The sequence below is a fragment of the Psittacula echo genome (genome assembly GCF_963264785.1).
Source record: "Psittacula echo genome assembly, chromosome: 5".
NCBI lineage: Eukaryota > Metazoa > Chordata > Aves > Psittaciformes > Psittacidae > Psittacula > Psittacula echo.
In genome coordinates this window covers 8021323-8044530 of record NC_137739.1, presented here as the reverse complement: position 1 = coordinate 8044530, position 23208 = coordinate 8021323, and the positions used below count along the sequence as shown (strand labels likewise).

At 42.3% G+C, this 23208-nt stretch overlaps 1 protein-coding gene and 1 pseudogene across 2 annotated transcripts; both read right to left on the bottom strand.

The window, feature by feature from the left end:
• Positions 1-32: 32 nt before the first annotated feature.
• LOC308222345 (ubiquitin carboxyl-terminal hydrolase 42-like) lies at positions 33-9454 on the bottom strand (annotated as a pseudogene). The gene is made up of 16 exons: positions 9285-9454; positions 9187-9239; positions 7902-8102; positions 6568-6678; positions 6305-6407; positions 6077-6144; positions 5869-5939; positions 5242-5324; positions 4483-4594; positions 3723-3863; positions 3421-3521; positions 2823-2961; positions 1399-2123; positions 1125-1255; positions 931-1019; positions 33-660 (listed from the first exon to the last, which is right to left on the bottom strand). The product of its transcript is annotated as a ubiquitin carboxyl-terminal hydrolase 42-like (transcript).
• A 3442-nt stretch (positions 9455-12896) lies between these two features.
• Positions 12897-22792, bottom strand: LOC308222344 (ubiquitin carboxyl-terminal hydrolase 42-like; the record flags this gene model as incomplete). The annotated part of the gene is made up of 14 exons (XM_080620241.1): positions 12897-14373; positions 15044-15132; positions 15517-16248; positions 16949-17087; positions 17547-17647; positions 17849-17989; positions 18609-18720; positions 19368-19450; positions 19995-20065; positions 20203-20270; positions 20431-20533; positions 20694-20804; positions 22028-22228; positions 22591-22792. The coding sequence occupies 14 exons, from the start codon at positions 22790-22792 to the stop codon at positions 12897-12899; spliced, it is 3630 nt and encodes a 1209-aa protein (XP_080476367.1).
• Positions 22793-23208: the final 416 nt, after the last annotated feature.

Sequence of the window (23208 nt, the reverse complement as noted above, 5' to 3'; positions counted from 1 at the left end):
AAAAAAATGGCAGATTATGCTGGAATCCCTGCTTACTTGTAATCCTTCTCTCGATATCTATCATCTATCTTGAGGCGTTTCTTTTCCACTTCGCTTTCGCTTCCTTCTGTGTCACGGTATTTCCTCTTGCCAAGCCTCGGTTTTTCATTTGCCCAGATAGAGTTCTCAAATTGTGCACAAGCTGAGGCAGGTGGAGGTGCGTACCCTTCCCGAGAGTGTTTTTCCGACTGCTGCTGAGGTACTGAACCATGACGGAAGTTCTCTCTGTGGCTGCTCAAGTGATGGGCTCCTTCCTCTCTGCCGTGAGCGGTGTGAGCCCATCTGCTGTGGCAGTGATGATCCCTACGTGATTTGTAGAACTGACTCAATTTGTCAAAGTCTTCAACAAAATGAGAGGACTTCCTCTCTCTACCAACTCGTGTTCCATGAACAGAGTCATAAACCTCGTGATATCTGCGTTTTTCCCATCTCCATGCTTCATCTTGATAGTATCTTTCCCTGCTCCAGGTTCTCTCTCCTTTGGAATGGTAATACCTATTCCTGTCTTGTTCTGTTCTTTCTCTGCTTCGGGATCTATAACGAGAGTATTTTCCTGAGCTTCTGCCATTATTTGGACTGTTTCTTTCCTTATGGGAAGGTCTGTATTGGCTTGCACATATCCTAGGATGCAAAAAAAGAGAACAGAGAAAGAATTCCAATGGTAAAAAGTGGGAAATCATCCTATGAAGAAACAGAAGCATTCCAGGAGGCATCTGCCTGTGTTTAGTACCAGAATAATACATGCTCGGTGCTGACATCTGCAACCCTACATGTACAGTGTGGAATTTGCTGTACTGGTTCAAAGCTTTCTACTAAATAGAATTAGTAAAGGGGTAAAACAACGATAAACTTGTATGAAATCTTGTTTTCATCAGAGTATACCCGGTTTACCTTGTTTGCGCTGACAGCCTGTTCAGGTGGCTGTAGGCCAGGGATTCTAAGATTATTTCTTGAGGAATCGGTGACTCAGCTTCAGGTACCTACAATTAAAATGCAGACGTTAAGAGACAAAAATATACTACCTTTAGCTGAAAACTGTTTCAAAATTTCCTCATTAGTTATTAAGCAAGATCACTTTGCCTTACGTGCACTATTGCCAATTCACACATCACCCCTTCCCCACCCCCAATATATTTATGAAACTTATCAAGTACTATCTCAGCTGAACTTTTGTGAAGCTGACATGTTCTCACATGCCAGTTCAGCTCTGCAAATTCTAAGGGGACAACAGCACAAAGTGTTAACGATGAAATTTGTGCTGTGTGTTTTCACAGTATTTCACATGAATTCGGAACATTTTAACGCTCCTGAATACTAAGGACACCATAGGTGAGAAGTTCTAGATGGAACAAACATAACTCGCTGGTTCAAGCAATCCATTTGTTTTAGCAAAGAAAATCTCAGAAGGTTTAGCAGGCTGGACCCGGCAAGCAAAATCGTCAAGTTTCAGTCCCTTTTTGTTTAGATCCAATATCTAAACTAACAGCACCATTTAGTGAATCATTTTTTGGCAGCTCATGATGGGATCTCTCTTTTTCAGCCCTCTCACAGGGAGAATGGGAATTCTGCAATGTGCTGACCACCTTCCCAATCACAATTCCATTGGAAGATATGCTGAAATTCATTTTAAATGCCTCAGATTTTCCTGAAGACTCTGCACTGGAAGGAACCGTAGCATCGGAGCCAAGTGTAGGACTTACATTCACTGCTGGCTCTACAATCATTTCATCAGGAACTTCCTGTCTGGAAATGTCAGCAGCAACTGCCACTGTGGAGGCATCTGAGGTAGACTCTGCTCTGAAAGAGTTTGTAATTGTGGAGGAAGGAATGGCCTTGCTGAGATCCTCATTCTCCAAAGCACTGGTAAGATGGCCAGCCTGTGACACGGTCTGCCGCTCAGGCAATATGTTATGAATACTGTTAGTGATCTTCTGGGCTTTCGATGGATCCGTAGCTGAAGGCCTGGTAATTGCCCAGTTTTGAATGCAAGCTGTTGGTAGAGCTGAAGATAGCCTTTTTATGGAGATACCAACAGGATTTGTATCCTCTTCTAGGGGTCCATTTCCATTTAAATGACTTGAATTCTGTATTTAAAAAGAAAAGATTGCAAGATGAATATGTGCAATCACACAGCACTTATGAAAACATTAAATTCTCCTACTAAATATTTCTACAAATTGCCTCACTACATAAGAAGAAAAACACCCCACTTCCAATATCGACCTAAGTCCAACAAGTGTGTTTAATTCCTGCTGCTTTTGGTTTACTGCATATTGGTATCAAATGAGCGTCAGTTTTGAAACCCACACAAACAACTTAACATTGACTAAAGCTCTTCCCAAATGTATTTACTTTCCCCTTTAAACATTCCCCGAAAACACTGCAATAATTGCTCTGGTACGCAGGACCAAGAAAAATCGTTTTCACTGACTCAGCTAAATGAACACTGGCGGAGTGATATTGAATTATTACTACTACTATTGTTCTTATCATCATCATCATCATCAGGAATTAATAGGCTCCTTCAAGCGTCTGAAAAGCGTAGCTCCCAGTGCTTTAGAAAGCACTTTGAGTTGGAAGTATAATGAAGTAGCATGGCTGCACAATTTAGGATTAGCCACTGTTGGAATAATTCTGGCTGTTGCTGACGGTTGTGAAGAAAGCTGCAGTGTGGGAGGGAAAATAAAACTCAGACGCTACAAAACAACAACACACCCCCCACCCCCAGTCAAAAGAAAACAACATTATCAATTTGGTGCCATTATCTGCTCCCTGCAAATTACCTTAATCATATGAGGAGGAAGTTGCGGTCCCATAAATCCGTCCTGCTTACTATTAGGCCCCCACTGACCAAGGAATGAGCAGGGGTCAGACGGTGCTGGTAAGTAAAAACCACGTTCTCCAAGTGTCAAATCATAGCGCCTTGGGAAAAAAGCAGTGATCTCAGTTTAGAGTTTTTCTTTCAGCCTGGTCTTGGATTAAACCCCCTTCTAAAATTTGAAAAGAACAGATGATGTGACACACAAGACATGTACAAAAGGCTCAACCAAGACTACAAACTAAAAAACAGACAATGGTCTCCCTACAATGACTATCCTTGCCAGAGCGACAGCTCACCCTTACATCATCTATGGCGTAATTTCTCCTCTTCTACATTAGCCAGCTACAAAGACCAGATAGACAGCAATGTACACAAGCGCACCAGTTTAACGCCAAGCAATGAAAGGCAGTAAACGCTGTGGGCAAGTTCAGGTTAGACAGAACCAAATTCCAGAAATTGTAATCTTTTCCTAGCACAGAAATAACAACACCTGAAAAAAAGACAAGTATCAGTAACAGGAAAGTAAATATATTCTGAACAGGTTCAGGAGTTGGTATTACCTGACATAAAAAAGTAAATAAGCTTGCTGATTGAGAACCGTTTGGATATCAGAAGGCTCCACTACGGCATCATTCATTCGATACCAAAATCCATTGCCCGCCTGCAAATAAAAGACAGTGACATCTTTAGACAAAATGCATGTTGCTCAAATGCCGTCACAGGTAGAACTCTTCAGCACAAACCATCCAAACCAAATCAAATGGAACACACCATCCAACTTTTCCCCATCAAAACGGTGGTTACCAGTAACATTGATTTTCTTTGTTTATTTCACCCTGGGAGAAATCAAGCTGGTACCCACCTTTATGAAGCAGATATAGTGTCCTGCACTGCAGCCAAACCCCAAATGAACAAGAACTGCATATAAAGAATAGATGAGTGGTTCTCCCATCGATTGGGACATATAGGCTCGAAGATCCAAATATTCAGGGTATTTTACATCCTAAACACAAAACAGGAAGATTCAAAAATTACCCGGAATCACTTGGTGGAACAGCCTGAGAAAAACCCTTCTGAAAACACAGGCTAGGATCACACAAATATATTCTTGATTCATTGAAAAATACCTCTTCTCAGAAACAACATTTAGTCATTTAAGCTGCAGAGAACTCTTTTCTGCAGAATTAGCTCTAAGAGTGAGGTATACCCCTATGGTTACCGTAAGCCACAGTTGTTAGATGGACTTTTCTTAGACTATTGTTATTAGTCTCTAGTTACAGCCTGCAAGCATTAACAACTTTTAAATCATAGAATCACAGAATCATAGAATAGTTAGGCTTGGAAAGGACCTTAAGATCATCTAGATCCAGCCCCCCTGCCATGGGCAGGGACACCTCCCACTAAACCATGCCACCCAAGGCTCTGTCCAACCCGACTTTGAACACCGCCAGGGATGGAGCAGTCACAGCTTCCCCGGGCAACCCATTCCAGTGCCTCACCACCCTAACAGTAAAGAATTTCTTCCTTATACCCGATCTAAACTTCCCCTGTTTAAAATGATATTTTCTTGGGGAAATCTCCCATTCCAAGAAGATAAAGCTGCTTTACGGCTGCAAATATACCTTGTTGATCTTGCCACCAGTAAAATCTGCAAATCTTTTCAGCGATATGACGAGAACTTTGGAGGAGCGATGTATTGTGTACCTCTTGGAGGCAGAAACCATGTTTTCGCACCTTAAAAACCAGCACGGACAAACGGTTAACGGCAAATTCTTCCCCCTCCCAAAACTCAAACAAGTGTTCATCTCTCGCACAGGCTTATGAACCCATACGCTGCACTTCAGGCTTGTTAACAGACAGAAGGTAACAGGATGTAAGCGGACAGCTCTACAAAACAAAGGATTTAGAACATTATCTTTCGATAGCCAAGCAAACATCTGAGCATCTATCCTAATGACAAAAAGGAAAGGCTTCCCAACAATTCAGCATGAGAACCCTGCAAGACATTTTTTAGTGAGCCATTAGAGGCTGCTCACGTTAACGACCACCGTTCACACGCACTGAGACCCAATCCCACTTTGTTCCACAGGGAACACTAGGACCTTCAGCAAGCTGATTGTTGCCTCCCACCCCAAATCCTTGTCCTTAGCTCCATGCTTCAGCTCACCACTACTTAGCAGACATCCCCTGTAACTTCTGGCCAGACAAATATTTCTGTGTGCAACCTCACTCTTACGAAGGCTAATAAACACCAGTAGAAGCAGCAGTAAGGAATAAAAGTCTAATATGAGCTAATGGCCAGAATTCTTCTATTTCCAGATATTCATGTGATACATGAAACGCGTTCTCTTGTGTTCAGATGGAATTAGTAAGAATCTTACTTGCTACACTTATAGCTGTTTTCTCCGCCCAGTTGTTCAGGTTTCACAAATTGTTCTAGAGCCTCGGTGACAGACGTAACGGCCTGGATGAATAAGAAAGTAGAGCACTAAGTCACTGGAAAAGCAAAACTTCAAACACTTCCTGGTAGTTTGCGAGAGAACCTTGCTAGTTCATCCTCAAGCAACCTACTGCCAACCGGCAACCACTGTGAAGGAGGCAGAAACCTCAGAGTACGCTGAGCATTTACCTCCTGTGGAAACGATTCTACTCTGAAACAAAACAATAAAGTTTGCAGTGCCACAGACAGCTCCTGTGCTATGCTATGGCATCAAGAATGAGAACAGTCAAACCCATCAGCCTAAGGACAGACGTATGCTGAAGCAGAATAATGGAGAAGTGTGAGAGTATAGGTGTTTGTGTAGACATAATTACTGTTTTTACAGCTTAAACCCACTGCAAACATGGAGAGCATCTAGATGCCTTCCACACAAGACCAAAGGATTGCCGCTCCCATCCAGCATCAAGCTCTTTCCTTTTAGCAGTGTATCTTTTTCAGTAAAATGCCTTTCTTTGGAAGGCTCTACAGGTCCCCATACAGCTCAACCCATATTCACAAAACACCTTACCTCTATATCCAAAGTAATATCGAGGAATGGTTCGTACGTATCAGAAACGGCTTGGCAGTTCAAGCATTTCACTGGAATCAAAATACAAATGCTTAACACTGACTGGACAAATTTAAAGTCTTCACACGTATTACTTTAGTCAAAGTCCTTTACTACAGACAAACAGACACAGACCAGTTCAAAGGAGAGGAAGATTTTTAACAAGTACCTTGGGATCTTAGGTATCCTCCAAATATTTGATAAATAAGTGTGGTGGCTTGAGAAGATATGTCCAACCTGGAAAGAAATGATAAATCAGACCTCAGATGATGCGAGGCTCAGATTTAACTCTTCAAACAGTTTTTACCAAGGACACGGATTTTAATGCAGTATAGTAAAGAAAGGAGTAAAAGGGGCTAGAGAACAATCAAAAGTTAAATAATTTGTTTATGCTTACTTGGTGCTTCCATTCAAGCAAGTTTTCTGCAAAGCATCAACAGTGAAGGACAAGAATTCATGTGCATCCTCTTGACTGCCGTAACGGAAATGCTTTCCTATTCCTAATAAATAAGAAGGTGGTCATATTTATCTCGTAGAAATTGAAAGAAAACTTGTATTTCTAATATCTTCCTTCCAAGCATCAAAATCATTTCTATGCATCAAATAGTTCTTTGAAAAGTTACCAAATATATCAAAATAAAACCATCTGAAATTACTTACTTTTAAGGCCATGGATAACAGATGTAGGTTTGATAGCGTTATTAGAGCAACACAGGACTTGGTTAATGTGAGCTTCCAATGTACACATCATACAGAAGCCTTTTTCATGACCTGAAGAGTGAAAGAAGCAACAGTCTAGCCAAATATGCATTGCTACAAAAAAACCAAAAACCAGCCTTATGAATTAATACTCTTTAAGCTAAAGGTACAATGTGCATTCTTCATGTGCATCCTCTTCTCCTAAGGCGTCAATATCCCGACAGTTTTGTGGCATTTTAAGACGCAATCCTGTACAGAATTTAAATGATGACTGAGTTTGCATTAAAATGCATTTTCTGATGAGCAATCTAAGTCACTATTGCAATGACTTTTTCTTTTTTTTGCAGGCTGACACGAATGTGAACTCCACAGGCTGCCGAATATATGACAAAACACTACTGACATTGATGACACAGCACTAAGAGAGAATGCCTGTTATTTTCAGCATACTGCTGTGAGGTGAGCTACGTGACACAGAGCTAAGAAACCTCCGGGAGAAAGGAAAGATTAAATTATTTCTGCCCTCCCTTTTGCAACAGGGTTCTTAACTGGAAACATTTTTATCTATGTTAAAAAAACACACTTACATTTCTAGGAATAAACACTAAGATGCCAAACCAAAAAGCATGCATGTACCTTTGTCAAAATAGACCTAGAAGGATACGAAAAGAGGCTCTTACGCCTAAATCAATTCAAGCATAGAAGTGCAAAGAATACAAATTCCAACGTTCAAAAAATACGAACTTTTAACTAGAATAAAACCAGTCTACATTTTAATACTGCCCCACACAGATTTCCATTTCAGGACAGCAGAAATTGGCTCGTAGTGCTTTCTAGGGTGTGGGCCTTTTTAATGGGTCAAGAGTGAACGTGTCATTTATTGCAATATTAATACACTACGGTATCTAGGCTGCAGACACAAAGAAGCTATGATGCCAACATCCTAAATTTTACCTCCTTTCTACCAGCAGGAAACCCAAATCCCAAATGTTCATCAAATGCCTTCCTTTGCAACATACTTCTTTATTCACACAAAGCAAGAAATGGTCTTTACTTGCAAGTTTACCATTGTGCATTAAATGAACAAATGAACTTTATATGCCATTCTGAGCTCCCTGCTAAATAACCATGGAATCACAGAATCACTTAGGCTGGAAAAGACCGCGAAGATTGCGTTCAAAGCTGGCTTCTACAGGTAAAACTGGAAAGCCACGAGTTTTCTCCACAGAATCCCTGTTGTTCTTCCACCTTTGCAGCTGCCCAACATATTTATAATAATACTAGAAAGTACTCACATGACTTGCTGTGTTCAAGAGACAGCATGTAATTGGCCAGAGGAGGTGTGTACGTCAAACACTGCAGAGTAGCATTAAGGTAACACGTATTGCCCAGATTCTGCAGTCCAACTCCAACATTCAGTGGCTGTTGCCAATCCATGCAGATTTTCTCAGGTGGAAAAAGAATTTCACGTGGTGGGGCAATTCCATCGTTAACAACTGCAAGAAAATTAGATTTCCAAAAATATTTACGGTTTCTGTTTGAAAAGGCTGTTTAAAAGGTAGCATTCTGCAGGAGCGCCCAGAAGAACCAGGTCTACTCCACAACCCAAAAACACATGATGGAACAGCTGAAACACTGCCACTTGAATTTGCAGGTCAACACACTGCTTTGAACCATCATTTTCCAGCACCAGTCCCTTCAGTTGCCTTAGGGGACTCACAAAATTGCAGCCTAGTGCTGAAGGCTTTATTCATCACAACCCTGTTTTATATCAGTGCAACAAATGAGAACTGTGTTTTCTAACTTTTGGGGTTTTTGTTCTGAAGAAAAGGGGGGAAGGACAGAAGGCACACTTACTTAGCTCTCCCTGGCCAAAAGGCTTGGGTTTTTCCGTGTTTCTACAATAAATAGAACCTCCTGGTCCCTTCTTTGGCTCTTCTGCAGGTTGTACCCAGCCAAAGTTTGCGGTGCATGCTGTCACTTTCTTGGCACGCCATTTGTTGGCCCACCTGAATGACAGCTTTTTAAATATTGAAGGTATTCTCCTCTTTATAGTCATCGTTCATATCTGTATCAAAGATAAAAGTTCTGGTTGACTTAAAAATATCACAAAGCATTCCAGAAGGAGATCCTGTCACTCAGTCGCAAAGAAATAACTTGAAGGACTAAATAGCTGGTAACAAATATTAAAAAAACCCCAAACGACAACAACCAAACTAAAAACCCCACTCACAAAACTGTGTTTAAGTGGGGAGCAGCGATTACGCATTTGTCTCATGACAAAACAAACATTTGCAGCAGTGACTGTAAAACAACAACATACACAAAAATGCCTAAGTAGAAATAAGGAGCAACAGGAAACTACTACAGGTGGACATGAAGACATGAAGGCACTTCTATGTCTCTAAATTGCAAACTATATTTCCACAAAGCAACACTACAGGAAGACAAAAAAGCCCAAACCAAACCAACTACAGAAAAGTAAAACCAAACCCCCGAAAAAAAACCAAAAACCAAACACACACACACAAATTCGAAATAAGGAACATCCCGAACGGACACACACACACACACACACACCCCCCCACACCCCCAGAGGCCACACTTGTTTGCTTTCATAAAAAATAATCCATCTGCCAACCCAGGAAACCCGCAGTCAATTATCACTTTAACCTTACCTGGAAGCGAAGGGCTCCGAGTTTGTCAGCTCCGGGGTCGTGACCGTGGTCTCCGTCCGTCCAGGGGTTTCTCTGCTCTCCCAAGGCACGTCTGCCCAGTGTTTCACCGGGGTCTGAGGGTCTGCTTCTCCCGGGTCGCAAGATAAGCTCTCAAAGTCGGTTAACGTCATAGTACCAGTTCCAAATGGAACTGCCCGGCCTTCCGTCACCAGCGCTGAGCCTGAGGCACCTACCCGCTCACCCTCCGCTCTGCCTTTCCGAGGCGTTTTGGTCCCTAAAAGCATTTTGGCACCGCTGCTCTCACGGACCGGCGCGGCACGCAGCACGTCCGCTGTCGGGAGCGGCAAGAGCCCAAACACAGCCAAACCAACCCGACCCTGACGCGGCAGGCGAGGGCAGAGCACGGCTCCGAGGGATCCCTCGCTTCCCCTCGCCTCGCCCTTCTCCCTCCACCTCACGCTCCGACCCAGCCCCACCGGGCACCTCCGGCCCGCGGCAACCGGTGCTGCGGGGGCAGGCGCAGCGCCGCCCCGCCTCAGCGCTCTCCCGCCCCGCCCCGCCCCGCCCCGGTCCTGCCGGGCCAGGCGGTGGTGGCCGTGGCGGCGGTGGCGGCGGTGGCGGCGTCGGCGGGGCTGGGTCCGTCCGCCCCATACTGGGGACGTCGCCCAGCCCCGCCCCGACGGGGAGTCCCACCCCTCCGCTGCCCGGCAGGCAGGAGGACAGCGGCCGGGTGCCCGACCGGCGCCACAGCGGCCGCCAGAGCTGAGAAGAGCCCAGCCCAGCCGAGCCGAGCCGGGCCGAGCCGGCTGCTCCCGCCGCTCTCTTTCCCTTCTTTTTGCCGTGCCGGCTCCGCTCAGCAGCTGAGCTGTGTGGCCACTTCCATCAGCCGCGGTGCCAGTGCAGTGCAGGCAGAGAAATGTACAGGAAACTTCGGCTCAGCCGGACTGGCTTAAAATTGACGCTATTCTGACAAAATAAGCTCTACGTTACTGAAACATTTTGAACCGCTTTAAACTGGTACAAAACTGAACCTCTGCCAACTGAGCAGCAACTAGAATGCTTTCTAGGTGAAAACAATGCATATTTTTCAGATTTAGTACATCCCTATGGTAGATATGCTGGCTGGAAAAGCTAGGTCTCTTGTAGACCAAATCCTACAAGCTAAGACTTGTGGCTTACCAGTTCCATTTCTAGATTTTCTTAGAAAATGTTTCTAGCTACAGTTTGAATATAAAATGTAAACGCTGCACAGATAGGGACTGATCTAAGTAGTAACTTGGCGTACACAAGTGATTTGCATGACATACTCTGTATCAATCATTGTTTAAAATGTGACGTTCTATGTAAATCCACTGCAATCGTAACGTTTTCATTTATCAGGAGGACCTGTTGCTTCAGCCTGGAGCCTTTCTCTAAAATAAAGTGTGAAACCCTACTGTTGCATAGCTCCTCATTTACCAAGAATACATGGGAGGTGCGTGCTGATTTACTGGTTTCAGAGGTTAAGATCTGATTTTGCAACTGCTCTTGTAAGTCAAAGGCCTCTTTGCCTACCTTTAGGCACACTGATTTAAATTGACAGGTTTACTTTTTCAGACAGAAAATTCCTCACCTGCAAAATAGATTGTTCTTGTAAAGCTGAACACTCATAGCTGTGTTGCTGTGAATGTTACTCCATTAAGAGCTGGTTTCCCACCCTGAATTAAAGAGGGATTTTGTCCGTTCCCTTCCATGAGCTTCAGTCAAATATAAGGCAAGAACAACTCAGATCTCTTGTCCTCAAGTCGATTAATCAGACCAGACAGATAAGTCAGAGGAACTGTATTTCACTGAGGTTCCCAATCACTGCTCTCCTGATGCAGGACCAGTGAATATGAAGTGCATCACAGTTTGATAGCATTTAATAATAAAAATTAAAATCACCCTATGAATTTGTCTGGAGCTAGCCACTTTAGAGAGACAAAGACAACTGAGACTTCAGGCAAGTGACAGTATATTAAGAGAACGGAATTAAAACGTATGGATTTTGTCTTGATGGTAAATGTTTCAATCAGAAATTCTAAGTTTTGATGGTCCACATCGATAAAGTCCAGTTTGAAGATAAAGAGTCGTTGTTTTTGAAGGTAAAGATTCATCTTTTTTGATGGCAAATCCAGGTTCGATGATAAACAGTCAGGTTTGATGCAAACAGTCAGGTTTGGTGGTAAAAAGTCACATTTGATGGTAGAGAGTCAGTTCTGATGGTAAAGGCAGGTTCAATGGAAAACAGGTTTGGTGCTAAAGCGTCAGGTTTGATGGCAAAGCCAGGCTTGATGGTAAACAGTCAGTTTTGATGGTAGAGTCATTCTTGATGGTAAACAGCCAGATTTCAGGGTAAACCATCAGCCTTGATTGTACACAGTTTTGATGGTAAAGAGTCAGGTTTGACGATGAGACGTAGCTGGTTTTGTCAGTAGGTTTAGTTTAGGTAGCGAAGGATTCCATCAGTGAGCTTTGCATCTGAAAGACAAAAGAAGCCAATGTCACTCCATGTCATGACATTCAATGTCAAACCTTGTCTCAGTGGTTTGGTTTCTGAAAGAGAAGTCTCAAGCCTGCACACAGCTCCACCTGCTCTGTGACTATATTATCCGACGGACTTGAGAAGGTAGCTTCCCCACTTCCAAACTGACTGCAGTTTGGATCTATGCTAAGGTGAAAATTCCTACTTGAGACCCATTCATTTAATATTTTTAAAGACAGACCTTCCACAACAGGAAGTTCGTTAACATCTATGGACCTGAGGAAATACTCAAATTCTGCAGACTTAACAAATTGCTTTTCACAGCCCTCATATCCCACTTGTGTTGCAAGCAGTGGATCAAAGTGGGGTTCTAGCACTGTGTTTATCGGTTAACATCTCTTACGCCTACACAGATAGTGCACTAATCTTAATGCCCCTGACCTGTGGAGTGGGGTGCAAGACATTGAATTTCTTCCTATACTTTTGACTGGTTTAGAAAGAACCAGATTTGGCCACCTGCTGGCAAAACCATTCACTAAAGCCAAACCAGTCCCAGTCATTGCAAATGCGGAAGGCTGAGGGAAACACGCAGCTTAAAAATAGGAAAACGGATGCAGCGTTTGATGCGTGTATGGAATGTTATTTCTTTTACCACAGGTGATGACTTGCTGTGTGTCACCTATTTTGTAGTAATTTCTGCACATCTGACTTTGGATGCAGCAAACATAAGCCCTCAGATTAAGGACCAGTAAGTCTTGGTTTGTACACAAATCCTGACAGGGGCTATTTGTGGAATATGTGGAATTAAAAATACATAATTGTTGTAACCTAATCAAGAACAGTGCGCAGATCTGGCTCTGCCCTGGGTTCAGCAGGCTGGGCTTAAACCACGACAGGTTCTTAACTTTGTGCTCCAGGTCTAGCGTTCTAACGCTATTCAGCAACATCCTTCCTATGTTGGCTTGACCAACCTAATGACCAGCCTGATGACCAACACCTAGTCAGATTATCCTACATAAATCACTTAGAAACAATGGGGAAAAGGCAGGCATGAGAAACACAGAGAAAAGTGTTAGGAAAAAAATGGCAGATTATGCTGGAATCCCTGCTTACTTGTAATCCTTCTCTCGATATTTATCTTTGGACTTCTTTTTCTTCTTGACCTTCTCATCTTTTTTCATTCTTTGGTCATCTGTCTTGCGGCATTTCTTTCCCATTTCACTTTCCCTTCCTTCTCTGTCACTGTATTTCCTCTTGCCAAGTCTAAGTTTTTCATTTTCCCAGAAAGCGTTGTCAAAATGTGCACGAGCTGAGGCAGGTGGAGGTGCGTGCCTTTCCCGAGAGTGTTTTTCAGACTGCCGCTGAGGTACTGAACCATGACGGAAGTTCTCTCTGTGGCTGCTCAAGTGATGGGCTCCTTCCTTTCTGCCGTGAGCGGTGTGAGCCCATCTGCTGTGGCAGTGATGATCCCTACGTGATTTGTAGAACTGACTCAATTTGTCAAAGTCCTTATCAAAATGAGAGGACTTCCTCTCTCTACCATCTCCTGTTCCATGAACAGAGTAATAACCCTTGTAACACCTGCGTTTTTCCCATCTCCGTGCTTCATCTTGATAGTATCTTTCCCTGCTCCAAGTTCTCTCTCCTTTGGAATGGGAATACCTATTTCTGTCTTGTTCTGTTCTTTCTCTGCTTCGTGATCTATAACGAGAGTATTTTCCTGAGCTTTTGCCGTTATTTGGACTGCTTCTTTCATTATGGGAAGGTCTGTACTTCCTTTCATTGTAATAGTCCTGCTTATGATGATATTGCTTATTTGTTTCCATGCTGCGAGAGCGCCTCCTTTTGTAGGAACGATCATCCGCTTTGCTCCTGCTTTGCTTCTGCTCTTTAATCTCAGAGTATTGTCTCTTCTTTCGGTAGCGTTCTTTGTCAGGGTTTTTGGAGTCGTGTATCTTCTCCTCGTATTTTTGCCTATTATCCTCTTCGCATTTTTTATTATTCAGCCCCTCATTTTGCCTGGAGAACTGACTCTCCAGAACTTTATCCAGCTTTGCAATAGAAGAGTCATTAACAGGTGGTACCTCTACATAGTTATTAGAAATGTCCTCTGTATCTTGGCATTTATCTGTAATACCTAGAGATGCAGGCTTTTTAGGACTACATTCAATGTCAGACTTCACAAAGGAAGTTTGCCCTAATTTCTCTTCACTCTCAGGAGACCCTTTGATATACGAAGGATCTCCTTTTGCAATGAGTGCAGGTTCTTTTGGTCTTCTTGGTTTGTCTTTGTCTCTGCTGTCTTCGGACTCACACTGCCCAACGTATTCCCATTCAGTATCCAAGGACTTTTTCCTGACCTTGTGCTGACCATTGATACTGGGTTGTACGTTATCAGCTTTTGTTATAATACTTTCAGCAACTTCTTTGGTAGCAATGGTTTCACAGTCTGATACAGTAAAAGGACTCTCAATCTCACAGCCAAGGTCGGAAAGAGGCGTCCCGGATTGTTCATAAACAGACACTGTTTCCGTCACTACGGTTTCCATAAGACGATCGCCCTCAGACTTCTGAGGTGCAGGGACACTGCACAAAATAAAAACACATTTTTCACTTGGAAAAGTTCACCTAAAAGATAAATGTTGGGAGCACAAATCCCCTTAAGTAAAAGATTTGCTGGCTACTGGTAAACTCTGTCTGTTTCTAAACTCCCTTACACGGTTTGGAAACTGTAGCTTTCTAAAGAGACTCTGTAAGGCAGTCCCCTTTAGAAACCGATTCTTATACATTCAGCAGCGCCCAGAGAAGGTGTTTTTCTTCTCTTGAGCCTGCAAGGAGTACATTAAAAACCCACACCCAGCACATTTGTCTCCCTCTGCTCACTGCTCTACATCACATCAGTAGCCAGCACCACTAGGTTCGCTCTCCCCTAACTAGAAAAAAGTCAACTCATTAATGTCCGTCCCTCCCCCCAAAATGGGAGGGCAGGAGGTGGGGAATTTACATTGGAAAAAGAAATCCAATCGTTAAAAAAAGGAAAATAATTCCGTGAAGAAACAGAACTATTCTGAGAGGCATCTGCTCGTATTTAATATCAGAATAATACATCTTCAGTGCTGATGTCTGCAACCCTACATGTACAGTGTGGAATTTGCTGTACTGGTTCAAAGCTTTCTACTAAATAGAATTAGCAAAGGGGTAAAACAATGATAAACTTGGATGAAATCTTGTTTTCATCAGAGTATACCCGGTTTACCTTGTTTGCGCTGACAGCCTGTTCAGGTGGCTGTAGGCCAGGGATTCTAAGATTATTTCTTGAGGAATCGGTGACTCAGCTTCAGGTACCTACAATTAAAATGCAGACGTTAACAGACAAAAATATACTACCTTTAGCTGAAAACTGTTTGCAAAATTTCCTCATTAGTTATTAAGCAAGATCACTTTGCATTACGTGCACTATTGCCATTTCAAACATCACCCCTTCCCCACCCCCAATATATTTATGAAACTTATCAAGTACTATCTCAGCTGAACTTTTCTGAAGCTGACATATTCTCACATGCCAGTTCAGCTCTGCAAATTCTAAGGGGACAACAGCACAAAGTGTTAACGATGAAATTTGTGCTGTGTGTTTTCACAGTATTTCACATGAATTAGGAACATTTTAACGCTCCTGAATACTAAGGACACCATAGGTGAGAAGTTCTAGATGGAACAAACATAACTCACTGGTTCAAGCAATCCATTTGTTTCAGGGAAGAAAATCTCAGAAGGTTTAGCAGGTTGGACTTCACAAGTAAAATCATCAAGTTTCAGTCCATTTTGTTTAGATCCAATATCTAAACTAACAGCACCATTTAGTGAATCATTTTTTGGCAGCTCATGATGGGCACTCTCTTTTTCAGCCCTCTCACAGAAAGAATGGGAATTCTGCAATGTGCCGACCGCCTCCCAAATCACAATTCCGTTGGAAGATACGCTGAAATTCATTTTAAACACGCCATTCGACGCCTCAGATTTTCCTGAAGACTCTGCACTGGAAGGAACCGTAGCATCGGAGCCGAGTGTAGGACTTCCATTCACTGCTGGCTCTACAAACATTTCATCAGGAACTTCCTGTCTGGAAATGTCAGCAGCAACTGCCACTGTAGAGGCATCTGAGGTAGACTCTGCTCTGAAAGAGTTTGTAATTGTGGAGGAAGGAACGGCCTTGCTGAGATCCTCATTCTCCAAAGCACTGGTAAGATGGCCAGCCTGTGACACGGTCTGCCGCTCAGGCAATTTGTTATTAATACTTCTAGTGATCTTCTGGGCTTTTGATGGATCCGTAGCTGAAGGCCTGGTAATTGCCCAGTTTTGAATGCAAGCTGTTGGTAGAGCTGAAGATAGCCTTTTTATGGAGATACCAACAGGATTTGTATCCTCTTCTAGGGGTCCATTTCCATTTAAATGACTTGAATTCTGTATTTAAAAAGAAAAGATTGCAAGATGAATATGTGCAATCACACAGCACTTATGAAAACATTAAATTCTCCTACTAAATATTTCTACAAATTGCCTCACCACCTAAGAAGAAAAAACACCCCACTTCCAATATCGACCTAAGTCCAACAAGTGTGTTTAATTCCTGCTGCTTTTGATTTACTGCATATTGGTATCAAATGAGCCTCATTTTTGAAACCCACACAAACAACTTAACATTGACTAAAGCTCTTCCCAAATGTATTTACTTTCCCCTTTAAACATTCCTCGAAAACACTGTAATAATTGCTCTGGTACGCAGGACCAAGAAAAATCGTTTTCACTGACTCAGCTAAAGTAACACTGGCGGAGTGATATTGAATTATTACTACTACTATTGTTCTTATCATCATCATCATCATCAGGAATTAATAGGCTCCTTCAAGCGTCTGAAAAGCGTAGCTCCCAGTGCTTTAGAAAGCACTTTGAGTTGGAAGTATAATGAAGTAGCATGGCTGCACAATTTAGGATTAGCCACTGTTGGAATAATTCTGGCTGTTGCTGACGGTTGTGAAGAAAGCTGCAGTGTGGGAGGGAAAATAAAACTCAGACGCTACAAAACAACAACACACCCCCCACCCCCAGTCAAAAGAAAACAACATTATCAATTTGGTGCCATTATCTGCTCCCTGCAAATTACCTTAATCATATGAGGAGGAAGCTGCGGTCCCATAAATCCGTCCTGCTTACTATTAGGCCCCCACTGACCAAGGAATGAGCAGGGGTCAGACGGTGCTGGTAAGTAAAAACCACGTTCTCCAAGTGTCAAATCATAGCGCCTTGGGAAAAAAGCAGTGATCTCAGTTTAGAGTTTTTCTTTCAGCCTGGTCTTGGATTAAACCCCCTTCTAAAATTTGAAAAGAACAGATGATGTGACACACAAGACATGTACAAAAGGCTCAACCAAGACTACAAACTAAAAAACAGACAATGGTCTCCCTACAATGACTATCCTTGCCAGAGCGACAGCTCACCCTTACATCATCTATGGCGTAATTTCTCCTCTTCTACATTAGCCAGCTACAAAGACCAGATAGACAGCAATGTACACAAGCGCACCAGTTTAACGCCAAGCAATGAAAGGCAGTAAACGCTGTGGGCAAGTTCAGGTTAGACAGAACCAAATTCCAGAAATTGTAATCTTTTCCTAGCACAGAAATAACAACACCTGAAAAAAAGACAAGTATCAGTAACAGGAAAGTAAATATATTCTGAACAGGTTCAGGAGTTGGTATTACCTGACATAAAAAAGTAAATAAGCTTGCTGATTGAGAACTGTTTGGATATCAGAAGGCTCCACTACAGCATCATTCATTCGATACCAAAATCCATTGCCCGCCTGCAAATAAAAGACAGTGACATCTTTAGACAAAATGCATGTTGCTCAAATGCCGTCACAGGTAGAACTCTTCAGCACAAACCATCCAAACCAAATCAAACAGAACACACCATCCAACTTTTCCCCATCAAAACGGTGGTTACCAGTAACATTGATTTTCTTTGTTTATTTTACCCTGGGAGAAATCAAGCTGGTACCCACCTTTATGAAGCAGATATAGTGTCCTGCACTGCAGCCAAACCCCAAATGAACAAGAACTGCATATAAAGAATAGATGAGTGGCTCTCCCATCGATTGGGACATATAGGCTCGAAGATCCAAATATTCAGGGTATTTTACATCCTAAACACAAAACAGGAAGATTCAAAAATTACCCGGAATCACTTGGTGGAACAGCCTGAGAAAAACCCTTCTGAAAACACAGGCTAGGATCACACAAATATATTCTTGATTCTTATAAAAATACCTCTTCTCAGAAACAACATTTAGTCATTTAAGCTGCAGAGAACTCTTTTCTGCAGAATTAGCTCTAAGAGTGAGGTATACCCCTATGGTTACCGTAAGCCACAGTTGTTAGATGGACTTTTCTTAGACTATTGTTATTAGTCTCTAGTTACAGCCTGCAAGCATTAACAACTTTTAAATCATAGAATCACAGAATCATAGAATAGTTAGGCTTGGAAAGGACCTTAAGATCATCTAGATCCAGCCCCCCTGCCATGGGCAGGGACACCTCCCACTAAACCATGCCACCCAAGGCTCTGTCCAACCCGACTTTGAACACCGCCAGGGATGGAGCAGTCACAGCTTCCCCGGGCAACCCATTCCAGTGCCTCACCACCCTAACAGTAAAGAATTTCTTCCTTATACCCAATCTAAACTTCCCCTGTTTAAAATGATATTTTCTTGGGGAAATCTCCCATTCCAAGAAGATAAAGCTGCTTTACGGCTGCAAATATACCTTGTTGATCTTGCCACCAGTAAAATCTGCAAATCTTTTCAGCGATATGACGAGAACTTTGGAGGAGCGATGTATTGTGTACCTCTTGGAGGCAGAAACCATGTTTTTGCACCTTAAAAACCAGCACAGACAAACGGTTAACGGCAAATTCTTCCCCCTCCCAAAACTCAAACAAGTGTTCATTTCTCGCACAGGCTTATGAACCCATACGCTGCACTTCAGGCTTGTTAACAGACAGAAGGTAACAGGATGTAAGCGGACAGCTCTACAAAACAAAGGATTTAGAACATTATCTTTCGATAGCCAAGCAAACATCTGAGCATCTATCCTAATGACAAAAAGGAAAGGCTTCCCAACAATTCAGCATGAGAACCCTGCAAGACATTTTTTAGTGAGCCATTAGAGGCTGCTCATGTTAACGACCACCGTTCACACGCACTGAGACCCAATCCCACTTTGTTCCACAGGGAACACTAGGACCTTCAGCAAGCTGATTGTTGCCTCCCACCCCAAATCCTTGTCCTTAGCTCCATGCTTCAGCTCACCACTACTTAGCAGACATCCCCTGTAACTTCTGGCCAGACAAATATTTCTGTGTGCAACCTCACTCTTACGAAGGCTAATAAACACCAGTAGAGGCAGCAGTAAGGAATAGAAGTCTAATACGAGCTAATGGCCAGAATTCTTCTATTTCCAGATATTCATGTGATACATGAAACGCGTTCTCTTGTGTTCAGATGGAATTAGTAAGAATCTTACTTGCTGCACTTATAGCTGTTTTCTCCACCCAGTTGTTCAGGTTTCACAAATTGTTCTAGAGCCTCGGTGACAGACGTAACGGCCTGGATGAATAAGAAAGTAGAGCACTAAGTCACTGGAAATGCAAAACTTCAAACGCTTCCTGGTAGTTTGCGAGAGAACCTTGCTAGTTCATCCTCAAGCGACCTACTGCCAACCGGCAATCACTGTGAAGGAGGCAGAAACCTCAGAGTACGCTGAGCATTTACCTCCTGTGGAAACGATTCTACTCTGAAACAAAACAATAAAGTTTGCAGTGCCACAGACAGCACCTGTGCTATGCTATGGCATCAAGAATGAGAACAGTCAAACCCATCAGCCTAAGGACAGACGTATGCTGAAGCAGAATAATGGAGAAGTGTGAGAGTATAGGTGTTTGTGTAGACATAATTACTGCTTTTACAGCTTAAACCCACTGCAAACATGGAGAGCATCTAGATGCCTTCCACACAAGACCAAAGGATTGCCGCTCCCATCCAGCATCAAGCTCTTTCCTTTTAGCAGTGTATCTTTTTCAGTAAAATGCCTTTCTTTGGAAGGCTCTACAGGTCCCCATACAGCTCAACCCATATTCACAAAACACCTTACCTCTATATCCAAAGTAATATCGAGGAATGGTTCGTACGTATCAGAAACGGCTTGGCAGTTCAAGCATTTCACTGGAATCAAAATACAAATGCTTAACACTGACTGGACAAATTTAAAGTCTTCACACGTATTACTTTAGTCAAAGTCCTTTACTACAGACAAACAGACACAGACCAGTTCAAAGGAGAAGAAGATTTTTAACAAGTACCTTGGGATCTTAGGTATCCTCCAAATATTTGATAAATAAGTGTGGTGGCTTGAGAAGATATGTCCAACCTGGAAAGAAATGATAAATCAGACCTCAGATGATGCGAGGCTCAGATTTAACTCTTCAAACAGTTTTTACCAAGGACACGGATTTTAATGCAGTATAGTAAAGAAAGGAGTAAAAGGGGCTAGAGAACAATCAAAAGTTAAATAATTTGTTTATGCTTACTTGGTGCTTCCATTCAAGCAAGTTTTCTGCAAAGCATCAACAGTGAAGGACAAGAATTCATGTGCATCCTCTTGACTGCCGTAACGGAAATGCTTTCCTATTCCTAATAAATAAGAAGGTGGTCATATTTATCTCGTAGAAATTGAAAGAAAACTTGTATTTCTAGTATCTTCCTTCCAAGTATCAAAATCATTCCTATGCATCAAATAGTTCTTTGAAAAGTTACCAAATATATCAAAATAAAACCATCTGAAATTACTTACTTTTAAGGCCATGGATAACAGATGTAGGTTTGATAGCATTATTAGAGCAACACAGGACTTGGTTAATGTGAGCTTCCAATGTACACATCATACAGAAGCCTTTTTCATGACCTGAAGAGTGAAAGAAGCAACAGTCTAGCCAAATATGCATTGCTACAAAAAAAACCAAAACCCAGCCTTATGAATTAATAGTCTTTAAGCTAAAGGTACAATGTGCATTCTTCATGTGCATCCTCTTCTCCTAAGGCGTCAATATCCCGACAGTTTTGTGGCATTTTAAGACGCAATCCTGTACAGAATTTAAATGATGACTGAGTTTGCATTAAAATGCATTTTCTGATGAGCAATCTAAGTCACTATTGCAATGACTTTTTTTTTTTTTGCAGGCTGACACGAATGTGAACTCCACAGGCTGCCGAATATATGACAAAACACTACTGACATTGATGACACAGCACTAAGAGAGAATGCCTGTTATTTTCAGCATACTGCTGTGAGGTGAGCTACGTGACACAGAGCTAAGAAACCTCCGGGAGAAAGGAAAGATTAAATTATTTCTGCCCTCCCTTTTGCAACAGGGTTCTTAACTGGAAACATTTTTATCTATGTTAAAAAAACACACTTACATTTCTAGGAATAAACACTAAGATGCCAAACCAAAAAGCATGCATGTACCTTTGTCAAAATAGACCTAGATGGAGATGAAAAGAGGCTCCTATGCCTAAATCAATTCAAGCATAGAAGTGCAAAGAACACAAATTCCAACGTTCAAAAAATACGAACTTTTAACTAGAATAAAACCAGTCTACATTTTAATACTGCCCCACACAAATTTCCATTTCAGGACAGCAGAAATTGGCTCGTAGTGCTTTCTAGGGTGTGGGCCTTTTTAATGGGTCAAGAGTGAACGTGTCATTTATTGCAGTATTAACACACTACGGTATCTAGGCTGCAGACACAAAGAAGCTATGATGCCAACATCCTAAATTTTACCTCCTTTCTACCAGCAGGAAACCCAAATCCCAAATGTTCATCAAATGCCTTCCTTTGCAACGTACTTCTTTATTCACACAAAGCAAGAAATGGTCCTTACTTGCAACTTTACCATTGTGCATTAAATGAACAAATGAACTTTATATGCCATTCCGAGCTCCCTGCTAAATAACCATGGAATCACAGAATCATTTAGGCTGGAAAAGACCGCGAAGATCGCGTTCAAAGCCGGCTTCTACAGGTAAAACGGGAAAGCCGCGAGTTTTCTCCACAGAATCCCTGTTCTTCTTCCACCTTTGCAGCTGCCCAACATATTTATAATAATGCTAGAAAGTACTCACATGACTTGCTGTGTTCAAGAGACAGCATGTAATTGGCCAGAGGAGGTGTGTACGTCAAACACTGCAGAGTAGCATTAAGGTAACACGTATTGCCCAGATTCTGCAGTCCAACTCCAACATTCAGTGGCTGTTGCCAATCCATGCAGATTTTCTCAGGTGGAAAAAGAATTTCACGTGGTGGGGCAATTCCATCGTTAACAACTGCAAGAAAATTAGATTTCCAAAACTATTTACGGTTTCTGTTTGAAAAAGGCTGTTTAAAAGGCAGCATTCTGCAGGAGCACCCAGAAGAACCAGGTCTACTCCACAACCCAAAAACACATGATGGAACAGCTGAAACACTGCCACTTGAATTTGCAGGTCAACACACTGCTTTGAACCATCATTTTCCAGCACCAGTCCCTTCAGTTGCCTTAGGGGACTCACAAAATTGCAGCCTAGCGCTGAAGGCTTTATTCATCACAACCCTGTTTTATATCAGTGCAACAAATGAGAACTGCGTTTTCTAACTTTTGGGGTTTTTGTTCTGAAGAAAAGGGGGGAAGGACAGAAGGCACACTTACTTAGTTCTCCCTGGCCAAAAGGCTTGGGTTTTTCCGTGCTTCTACAATAAATAGAACCTCCTGGTCCCTTCTTTGGCTCTTCTGCAGGTTGTACCCAGCCAAAGTTTGCGGTGCATGCTGTTACTTTCTTGGCACGCCATTTGTTGGCCCACCTGAATGACAGCTTTTTAAATATTGAAGGTATTCTCCTCTTTATAGTCATCGTTCATATCTGTATCAAAGATAAAAGTTCTGGTTGACTTCAAAATATCACAAAGCATTCCAGAAGGAGATCCTGTCACTCAGTCGCAAAGAAATAACTTGAAGGACTAAATAGCTGGTAACGAATATTAAAAAAACCCCAAACGACAACAACCAAACTAAAAACCCCACTCACAACACTGTGTTTAAGTGGGGAGCAGCGATTACGCATTTGTCTCATGACAAAACAAACATTTGCAGCAGTGACTGTAAAACAACAACATACACAAAAATGCCTAAGTAGAAATAAGGAGCAACGGGAAACTACTACAGGTGGACATGAAGACATGAAGGCACTTCTATGTCTCTAAATTGCAAACTATACTTCCACAAAGCAACACTACAGGAAGACAAAAAAGCCCAAACCAAACCAACAAC